The sequence below is a fragment of the Takifugu flavidus genome, chromosome 3 (genome assembly GCF_003711565.1).
Source record: "Takifugu flavidus isolate HTHZ2018 chromosome 3, ASM371156v2, whole genome shotgun sequence".
Taxonomy (NCBI): Eukaryota; Metazoa; Chordata; class Actinopteri; order Tetraodontiformes; family Tetraodontidae; genus Takifugu; species Takifugu flavidus.
In genome coordinates, this window is record NC_079522.1 from 16,889,405 (window position 1) to 16,900,414 (window position 11,010).

General features: G+C 44.2%; 1 protein-coding gene across 1 annotated transcript; it reads left to right on the forward strand.

The window, feature by feature from the left end:
• Nucleotides 1-72: 72 nt before the first annotated feature.
• On the forward strand, nt 73-10,698 carry zc3h13 (zinc finger CCCH-type containing 13). The gene is given in 21 exon segments (XM_057026225.1): nt 73-228; nt 842-1,012; nt 1,182-1,285; nt 1,436-1,550; nt 1,733-1,841; nt 1,981-2,147; nt 2,566-2,714; nt 2,979-3,179; nt 3,313-3,477; nt 3,629-3,963; nt 4,321-4,752; nt 5,129-5,377; nt 5,580-6,051; nt 6,158-6,270; nt 6,632-6,979; nt 6,982-7,842; nt 8,019-8,648; nt 8,765-8,908; nt 9,292-9,492; nt 9,787-9,935; nt 10,030-10,698. Coding segments are annotated over 20 exon segments (5,304 nt in total). The 5' UTR covers nt 73-228; nt 842-850; the 3' UTR covers nt 10,228-10,698.
• Nucleotides 10,699-11,010: the final 312 nt, after the last annotated feature.

Genomic DNA, 11,010 nt, shown 5'->3' on the forward strand with positions numbered 1-11,010 from the left:
CTATTGCTTGTGGTTCTGTTTTCGTTCTGACCACGTGGCGGAGTAATGCGTCGAAATAATCGGAAATGTTTTAGATGACGAAGAAGAGAATGTTGTGCACCTCCGCCAGCATGAAGACACTCCGGGCAGTTTCTGCCTTTGATTTTAAAGAATAAACCTTGTTATTTCCACAAGGCCTTAGACAGGTAGCAGGATTTAAGTAAATGCGTCTCCAAGCTAATATCTTGGGTAAGAATTTTTGTTAAAAATATATATTAAGGAGGCATGATAATATAGTGCTAGGCCCAGTGCTGCTATAAAACATTAAGTCATTAGCTATTTAGTTCTGACATTAGCTTTAGCTTGCGATCCTTTTCTTTTGCGTTTTTAGGATGTGTGCAAAAAACAGCTACGCCAGCCATGTTTCTTCCGAGTTCTGACTTTAATGAATGGAGTTGCAGAGGTTAAAGTACGCGTGGCAAGGGACATTAGCGTACTAAGCTAAGCTATACACTAGCATTTCAGCGGGCTGTTCCTGTTTCTTGTGATGATGTAGATTCACTAAACCATCTGTTTATTTCTTTAAAAAGCTGTCCCATTTCGCAGCAATCTGGCCGAATGAACGCAATCACCTGTATGGAGTGGCCGAAACTTTTAAGTCTTGGATTCAGGAATGAATGAACGCGGTGCTAGCAATGTCGTTGCACACCGCGGTTTTTGAACAAAATAGTGTAATTTTAACACTAACTTTAGTAAGAATCAATATATAGCCCCATTGTTTGTTATTCAAGCCACGGTGTGCAGTTTGCGTTTTTTTTGCGTTGGATATTTCTCGTTGGTGTTTTCTAATACTTATATGTAGTCCTACAGAATGTCCAAGATCAGGCGGAAAGTAACAGTGGAGAATTCTAAGACCATATCTGACAGTAGCAGCAACACCACAACCAGCAGCACCTGTAACCCCGCCGCCCCATCCCGCCGACCTAGTGTCTTTGAACGACTTGGTCCCAGTACTGGGAGTAATGCTGCTGATGTAAGTAGAACCTTTATTGCAAATTGTCATACCAATTCTTAACACAGCCTAAAATGTAGTGCTTTTACTTGCAACTTTGTGTGTCTGTTATAGCAATCCACTTCTATAGGTCAGCTCCCTATGTTGCTTATTGCTTACATCTTCTGTGTTTATTGATCCTTTCTTTCAGAGTCATTGTAGAAATTGGTTGAAGACCGGTAATTGCAGTTACGGTAACACGTGCCGATACACACATGGAACTCAGCCACGAGGCAAAGGTTTTAATTTCAGTCGGTAAGATGATTTGCTTTGTCAGTGCGTGTATGTGCTGGTCTTGTGTGTAGATTTAAAGGCCACTTTTGCTTAAAATGCTGCTATTAATTTATAGTATAGGTATATATTTTTTTATTGTGGTTTATTGAATTTTCTTGTGTAATGGAGCAGATCAGCTGAGAGACCCACAGGAGATTTACGGGAGAGGATGAAGAATAAGAGACAGGATGTTGACCCAGAGAATTTAAAACGAGACGTAGACGAACCCACATCACCTACAGCTAGAGTAGGTTTTTCCTTATTGTGTTTTAAATATGTTTTAAATCAAGGCATTTTTTCCTTGATAAAGCAAAGCCAATGGCAGTGTTTTACCTCAGATTATAAAATAAAAACATGAACTGCATGGCATTACGAATTATTTAGACATACAGCGTATTTTTAACATTAGTTTGAATCCAATCACCTCAGAGAGATTCCTCCAGAGGCCGACGCAGGGAAAAGGAGGATATTAAAATCACAAAGGAGCGCACCCCTGCCAGTGAAGAAGAACCCACCGAGTGGGAAACTAATAGAGAAGGTTCTTACATTTTCTTATTTAAAATATAAATAGCATACTAATATTTGTTTTATTATTAACGCCCTCGAAATTATTTAGTCATTTGAAGTTAGGAATATTAATATGGAGCTGAAAAAGGTCCATTTTGTTTGGCTTTCAGACTCTGATATCGGAGATTACGACTACGAGCTATCCTTGGAAATGAAGCGACAAAAGATTCAGCGTGAGCTAATGAAGCTTGAGCAGGAAAACCTGGAAAAAAGGGAGGAAATTGTGGTAAAGAAAGATGAGACTCCGTCCAAAGCACGAGTCACTGCCGTGCCAAAGGTAAGTGACCAGTTTCTGTGTTGGCTCCTAAAGTAAGTTAGCAAGTAAACTTGAAATAACTGGTCCATACAATCACACTTTGAATCTTTTCATGTCACATTTGAACAGTTTTACATTTGGTCTGAATTTCCCCTCCGAGCACTGATTTCCTCAGCATAACACACTTTAATGCCCCATCGGGAGATTGTACAGAAATACATCCTGTTAATTTTGCAGCTCATAGAATTTAGTCCTGTTTACTAGTTTTTCTATCTTATTTATATGTTAATGCTGTTTTTGCTTGAGCCCCAAGTCTGTAGTCAACTAGCACAAGCGATTTATAGTTTTATGCCTCAAGTCAGACCCAGAGCTATGTGGAAAACCCACTCATTTAAATGAGAACTTTAAAAGATGAGCTATGTTTCCTATGTTTTTTTAGGCATCTCCAGATCAGTTAACAGTTAAAAACACACCGTCGCCCAGGAAGTCCAGCAGATCCCCAAAACACAAAAGTGGAACTAAAGGTCTGGGCTCTGGAAAGAAAGAGAAGAAGGGAACTGTGTCATCACCTGTTTCAGAACCCACCAAGTAGGCAATGTTGAAAGGATGATAAATTTACACGTTGTTTGATAACAAGCCGAAAATAAACCCGAGTTTGCCTCATGGCACCAACCTAGCAGTTTTTCTCCAGTACTGAACTGACTTACAATTAAGTCTAGTGTTTCCAGTACGCTGTCCTCGTTCAGTTATGTGATTATTTCATGTGGTTACTTTGTAGCCTCTGGAAATCTACAAGTTTAAGTATTCCAATCTTATTTGAAATGTAAAATCTTTGTACCTGCTTCCAATCAGATCTTCGAAAGGAAGCCACAGCAAGAAGAAGGGACCACGCACCCCTAGTCCCCCTCCACCAGTCCCTTTGGATATTCCTGTGGTTGGGAAGAAGCACAAAAACAAACACAAAAATAAGGAAAAGTCAGAGGAGAAGCAGAAAGAAGGAAAGGATCGGGGACGGGATACAGAAAAGCACAAAGAGAAGAAGGAAAAGCGAAGGTATCTACATTGTGTTTCTTTGGTATTTTCTGTAAGACAAATGTGGCGACTGGCAATCTGTTATCGTTTCATCTTACACATATTCTCTTAAGATATTTTCAGTGTATGATTTTAAACATGTTTTTGATTGTAGAGACCGTTCAGATAGTTCCCACAAAGCCAAGTGGGCTGTGACTTCCGAAGAGCATTCCGGTAGTGTGTCCTCACCTTCTAGGGGGGCTTCACCTCCACCCAGGAAGAAATCTTCTTCTCCTAAGGCATCTCATAAGATATCTGCCCTATCCTCCCCCCCTAACAGGTGTGCACAGCACGCTAAATTCCTGTTTTTGCTGTTGACTACAAAGTTTTCTTTTAGTGTTTTGTAAGAAAAGACAAAGCAAAGTTTCCTGTAACCCAAACCATATGTTTAAATAAAGGTACTTAGTCACAGTCGTTCTCTAACTCCGCAGTTCTCCTTCACCGCCGCGGCACCGGCGCTCACCCTCTCCTCGTCATCGCTCGCCATCCTCCCACTCGGGTTCCTCTGCCCAGCGGCATTCTTCGTCTCCGCGTCGGCGACGCTCTTCCTCCCCGACCTACCACCGGAGCATAGCGGGCTCGGCCGGTTCACCTCTAAGTTCCCGGCGTTCCCGATCGCCTTTCACCTCTCACGACGCTTCATCGCCCCACCGCCGGTCTGAGAGATCAAGCCCCAGCCAACGGCACTCACGTGGTCGGGAGAGGTTCCGAGGTGAAAGGGAACGAAGTTTGCCTGCACAGGAACGCAGGAATGAACGCAGAGATGGTAACTGCTATCCTTTTATTGTTCATTTGTCTTCAAGATTCAAGATGTCCTTTATTCATCTCCGTAGAGAAATTGGATGTCTTATAGTTAACAGTAAATTTAAACTTAACACAAAAACACATTTGCTGGTTTGAAATTTTCACAAACAATTAATATTAATTATTCACAGTATAAATAAGTTATTTGCCCCTTTGGTAAAAATGACCTCAAAACAACAATTAAAATTCTGCTGTTTTGTGTTTTAAATGTATGTAATTTGAACGACGACTAACTGCTAATTTACTATACAGAATGTATCTTCAGCAAAATAATTAATTCTTGCTTTCTGTCTCATTTTTTTCTCAATGGCCACATCAGAAAACCGCAACAAGAGAGAAAAAGATAGTGTCCGTGATGAAAGAGACTATGACTCGGAGTTGTCTTCGCGGGACACTCGCAGTGAACGGGATACCAGGGAGTCACGTGACCGCCGAGATGCCCGTGAAAGAGGACGAGAGACCACAAGAGACTCTCGTGACAACAGGGACACAAAAGACTCTAGAGAGAGTAGGACAGAGACCCGCTCCAGTCGAGAATCTCTCGGAAGTCGGGAACGGGACCGTGACAGGGAGAAAGATAAAGAGCGAGAGAAAGAAAGAGAGCGGGACAGGAGTGACACACAGAGGAAGGAAGACACAACACAGGAGGACAGGAGTTATGTCAGAGGGCACGGACGCGAAGATTCAAAGACTGACAGAGCTGAGAAGAATGGCAGAGTGCGAAGCCGTGCTAATGAATCATCTGACAAAGGCAAGAACTAATATGGCTGAGCTGAAGGATGGATTATAAGAAACAGTTGTCCAGAATGTGACTGAAAAAATGTAATTGAAAAAAGTAAATGGCTTAAAAGTATCTTACACACTATACTAATTGTGCCAACGAGCTAAATTGTTCATCTTTATTAATTCATCTTTACACAAAGCATTTACTCCATTTAACACGGAGGCTTTTATCTTAGAGGTTTAGTTGGTTGATATTGGATGGACGTAGACATAGAATAGATCCTTTTTGAACAATGGCAACAAGACAAACACATTGGGATCGAGTTCACTGGCGTTATCATGACTTGATTTGTTGATGAGTTTATCCACACGTCACAACAATTTATTTTCTGTTCTTGATCCAGGCTCAAACCGGAACACCCGGGGCTCTCAGCTAGAAAGCAGCAATGATGTTTGGGAGTCACGGAGCAGTGCAGCGCGAGAACGAAGTGTAGAGAGGAGCAATGATCGCAGTGCTGCAGATAGAAGCTCAGAGAGGGGTTCAGACCGGGACCGTTACGAGAGCGACCGGAGAGGAGAACCCTCCCGGGACTCCTCCTATGACAGGAGAGGAGGTCATGGAGAACGAGACCGGAGAGACAACAGAGACAGAGGTGAGGAAAGAAGCTCTTGGGTGGAGGCTGCAAGAATTTACACCACTGTCGTGACACAAATTAACAATTAATTAAAGTTCACAAAGCAACCTTTTGAAATTTTTAGGATTCCAAAATAACATTTAAGTGAACTAAAAAGTATAATTTGATCACAATAAAGATTTTTACTGTGTTAATATTGGTTTTTTGGGGGTTTTTTTAGCATCGCCTAGCAGATACCAGGGGAGATCAGAAGATTCTGAGAGGGAAGAGAGGAGAGAGGACCGCAGAACTGACCGAACAGAAGAGAGACGAGAAGATAGAACGAGAGACAGAGAGAGAGAACGAGACAGAGAGAGGGAAAAAGAGAAGGAGAGGGACAAAGAGCGAGAGAAGGAGAGGGAGGCTGAGAGGGAGCGGGCAAGGGAGAGGGAACGGGAGAGGGAGCGAGACAGAGAAAGAGAGAGGGAAGAGCGGGAGAGAGAGAGGGAGGAGCGGGAAAGAGAAAGAGAAGAACGGGACCGTGAGAGGAAAGAGCGGGAAAGAGAGAGGGAGAAAGAGAGGGAGCAGAGAGAGCGAGAGAGGCAGCGTGAGTGGGAAGAGCGGGAAAGGGGGAGAGAAGAAAGGAGAGACAGGAGAGAGGACTCCCGGGATGAGCGGTCCATCCGGGACAGTCGTGATGACCGTAAGATGAGGTCAGTATTGTGATTTAATATACCACCTAATGGTTGCTAAAGAATTGGTGAAATTAGTTAAGATAAAAAGGTGTAATAATAACAGATTACTGTTGTCTACATTTAGTCGTAAGAGGCCCAGGGTGGAGAGCAGTCCTAGTCCCAGAACCACTCCTAAGAGAGGAGCCCGGGATCTCAGTCCAGCTGACAGTGATGGTTACAACAGTGGAGAAGAAAAAAGTGAGCGCCCGATTGGCCGAGGAAAGGCCAAGCTCCACCCACAGCCCCTTCTCCCCAGCCCAGTGTGTCCTCCTCCATCTGACAGTAGGGAAAACATTTTTAAATGGACACACTCCTGTTCACTGGGGAATAACCATTGGACTGCATAAGATAAACTTGGTCCGATGATGTTTCAATGTGCCGTAGAAAATTTTCACTTTCAGACACTAAAACCATAAATGAATCATTATAAAAGGATTATTTTAAAGGAATAATTTGTTTGCTGTGAAATTTTGGTTAATCATTTGTATCAAAGGAATTAATTTACAGAAACTTTACAGAAATCCATCTCTCTGATTGTTATTATTTGTGCTGTGTGCAGGTAGTGACAAGCATCGTCTACTAAGCCAGGTTGTGCGACCCCAGGAGTCCTTGGTCAGAACCCCACCAAGGTCCACTTCATCTGATGACAAATCCGGGCACTGGAAAGATGAAGAGCGCAGAGGAACGTTGGACAAAAGGGACACACGCCACCTTGATGATTTGGAATCACGTGGTGAACGAAGCAGGGGCGACAGGCGGGGTGAGCTGCTTGTGGAAAGCCATAGTGACTCCCGTAGCAGGGGCAGAGACTCCACGCCACTTCCAGCTTCTTTTAGCCTTCCCACCGGTAGTGAGGAAAGAGACACTGCCAGCTCGCAGTCACATGAAGAGGGTAAAAAGAAAACAAAAGCCAAAAGAAAGGCTTGAAGAAGCTTCGCAAAGAAGATGAGTCTGTAGGTAACACTAATTCAGGGGATCGTTTTAACCCTGAACCCCCAGCTGCAGCTACCTCGGATGGACCGCAACCCTTGTATTCACCCAGGAAAGGAGCCAAGAAGAAGGCCCTCGAGCGAAAGCGGAAACGGTCACGGGGAGCAGATTCTGACCTGTCAGATGAGGATTCATCAGCACAGCAGCCACAGAGCAAAAGAAAGAGGGGGCCACGGACACCACCACCCTCAATGAGGCCCGATCGACGTGGTAATGCAGAGCCATCTCCACTTTCCAAAATGGATAATTTCAGCGACTGGTCAGATGAGGAGGTCACTGAACGCGGAGGGGCACCGTTGGAAGCTCCTGCAGCTCCAGCTGAAAGGACACCTACTGAACCTTTTAGAAGGGGAGGCCCCAGGGTGGGCAGGGACCGGGAGCGGTGCAACCCTCCTGCCATCGCCCCTCTCATTCCCCAGGATCCGCCGATGCTGTTACAGACTCTGACCCCACAACCCCTCATGTCCCAAACCCTTTTACGAAAGCCCCCTCTAGAGCAGACGCGCAGCAGCAGCATGGGAAGCAACCAGAGCCGGGCATCATCCAAACGACTTCGCTCGCCATCCAACGAGTCTGCCCACAGAGACGACCCTCAGGGTCAGCGCTCCCGCAGGGGCCGCCTGCAGGGGGCCAACTGTCGGGACCGGGATCGTGAGAGAGAACGGGAAAGAGAGCGGGATAGGGAGCGAGAGAGGCAGGTGAATGACCCACCAGGAGCAGAGAGGAAGTCTCGGATTGATCAGCTGAGGAGAGGAGAACCCAGTCGCAGCACTTCATCAGGTACCTGAACATCCTCATTTCACATAAACGTATACATATATTTACCACTACAGATACATTACGTTAACTTGGGTTATGCTTTTTTTTTAAGTAATATTGTTTATTGTCCAATATTGCGTTAAACCAACAATCTTAAATATGACACTTTTATTTATGTGGTGCTGTTGACTGTACAGATCGACAAGACTCTCGCAGCCACAGTTCTAGACGCAGCTCTCCAGACTCTGAGAGACAGGCCAGGTCCCGTGCTGGTTCCTACGACAGCCGAGAAAGGGAGCGAGACCGGGAGCCATTTGAACGAGAAAGAGAGCGTAAAGACCACAGGCCCCAACAACAGCCGCAGCAGCCACTGCTGCTTCAACAGCCTTTACAGCAGCAAAGAGACTGGGAGCCCGAGCCCAGGGACTGGCCGAGCCGGGGTCGAGAACCTCTTTTGATGCGGCCTGGTCGTGAACCGCTTTTGCGGGAGCGGGATATAAGGGACAGAGAACGGTTACTTCCTGAAGGACTCATACAACAGCATGAGCGGGATAGAGATGGCAGAGGGGACAGAGGCAGTGATCGAGAGAGGGAGAGAATGACAATGGACCAACCACCGCACACTGACCCCAGGGCTCCAGGACGAGGGGACCCGAGGGTTGAAATGAGAGGAGATCTGCGAGGGGACATGATGAGGCAGGACAGAAGCGATTACGAGCCGCTATTGCCAAGAGAAGCTTTCAGCCCTTCAGAGCAGGAGAAACCAAGCAATAGTCTCCATCTCACAGAGGACCAACGTGAGCTAGAGAAGGCCGACAGTATTGACGGTGAGGCAGGAAACATCTGCTGCTGTCCCCTTTTTGGCACCTCCTGTCTGTCTCTGACCTGGTGATTTATTGTTTGCTTTGAGGTAGATTTAAAGACGTCTGTTTGCTGTTCGCAGGGGATGACGAAAGGAAAGATAACGATGGAGAGTCTGTGGCATCTGTTGGTGAGGAGTACGAACCGATCAGCGATGATGAGTTGGATGAAATATTGGCTGACAGTCAGAAGAAAGAGGATCAGCAAGATGAAGAGAAAATTACGGGTACACCGCTAATCTATTTTTATAGAGGAATTCTGAAAATGTTTTTATTGTTATTTATGGGTCCTATTGTAATTTTTTAGGAGCATCAGCTCTGACTAGTAATTTTCATCCGGACCGACTAAAAAAAAATAGTTTTGATTTTGAGAATTGTTTATTCTCCTTTACTTCCACTGTATTAATTATTAAGAGGTACAGATGTACATCTTGGCTATAGAAACAAGGAAGCATGCTTTATCAGTGCTATCTGTTCTTAATCATTTATATTTTGATGTACATCTTTCAGTAAACTTGTTTTTTGCCTATTCCTAAAAATGCTCAAATAATACATTTCAGGGGGGGAAAAAGTACAACTCTAATGTATTTGGTAAATGGATGTGCTATAGGTCCTCTGGATGTGATTGATGTGGACTGGTCCAGCCTCATGCCCAAACATAAGCAGGAACCCCGTGCAGCTGGGGCAGCATTGCTGCGGTTCACACCAGGGGCTGTCCTTCTTAGGGCAGGTATCTCCAAGCGGCTTGCTGGGCCAGACCTGCTTGAACAAGTGAGAGAGGTTTGCAAGCGTGAGCTGGAAGATCCCAAAGGTAAGCTGGTTTTCAGTTTATCACTGTTGTGAGCATAGTCAAAGAAGGCGATGAATTGCTTCCCATCATACAGTTAGACTGATTCTTTTTTCTCTGTGATCCTTTAAAACTTGGTACCATTGTTTTTGTTTTTTGTTTTTTAAACTTGTTGCCGTGAAATAGAAAATAAGGATTTTGTGGGGGAAAGCTAACCAGTTTGATATGTCCTCTTTGTATTGTGGGGGCCTAATTGTTGTGGTCTGTTTTGCTATTATGACCCATGCTCACAAAAACCTGTCAATTCTGTCCTTGCAGATGCACAGAAGTTATTTGAGCAAGACCTTGGGGCCCTGAATAGGCGGACGGAGAAGACAAGCTTATTAAGCAACCTCGGTCCCTACTGCAAAGCCCTATGTGCTCGCAGAGACTTCGCAATTCGTCGACAGCTGCTAAAAAATGACAAGGTAGATGTCAGGATTATCATCAGTACTGCGGCTTAATTGGTTCATATTTTTGATATGATGTTTAATTGTGCAAACTGTACTGCTTCTTTTTAAGGGCCTCACTAAGCAGTACCCCACCACACCAGTTGTAGACAATGAGCTGCTGCAGATGAGCATGCGTCTCTTCAGGAGGACCATGGCTGCCCAGACATCTGGCTTAGAAAAGCCTGATAGTGGCGCAGCAGCTGCTGATGTGGCTGCACCTGCTGCTAATAAAGTCAGCACAGCACAGCCAGAGGGCTGTGTGTCATGAAAGAGTCAGAAGAGATGACAGTGAAAATGTCTGTGTTTAGTTTTTCCTTTGTTTTATTATCTAACTTCACTTCATCTCTTTTTAGTAACATGTGGGCAAAGGAATTGTGATCCTAGTTCTGCTTTACATATTTTTGATTATTTGTGCCATAGACTAATGTGATAGTTTCTACTGTGTTCGACAAGAAAGGCTTAATGTTTTGGTGCTTTCCAATGTTTTAAAGTTTTTTATTATTCCATTTCACCCGCTTAATCCAGTTCAAATGTTTGTTTAATTTGCTTTTGATAAAAATATCAGAATGGTGAGATGTTGATTTTGTAATGTCTCTTTTGTTCAAATGAACTTACTGTTCAACCATCACAAGTGACATTAAATATGGCTTTCTTGACATCTCATAACAAAGAGTAGTTTTACAGTACTGGCTGCAGCATGTGACTTGAATAAAAATCAGTATAAATCTCTCCTCTATAAGCACTACGAAGCTATTTCTGTGATTGAGTACTCTTCTGAGCCACCACTGTTTTCTGCTTGATGGTTTTTGTTCTTATGGTTTGGAAATGTCCTAAGGTGAAATCAATGACTGCACTTTTGACAGTCCTATTGGGTGGAATAAACTCATTGCCCCCCCCCCCCAATTCATTGAAGGAGCCAAAATCTTCCCAAAAGGGGAACAAAAACAATGGTGTAATTTCAAAATAGGAACCTTAAGCATCACAGTAAAAAAATTCTTCAGTTGATCTTATGATCTCAAATCAACAGACAAAATCGAGTTCTGCAAGTAAT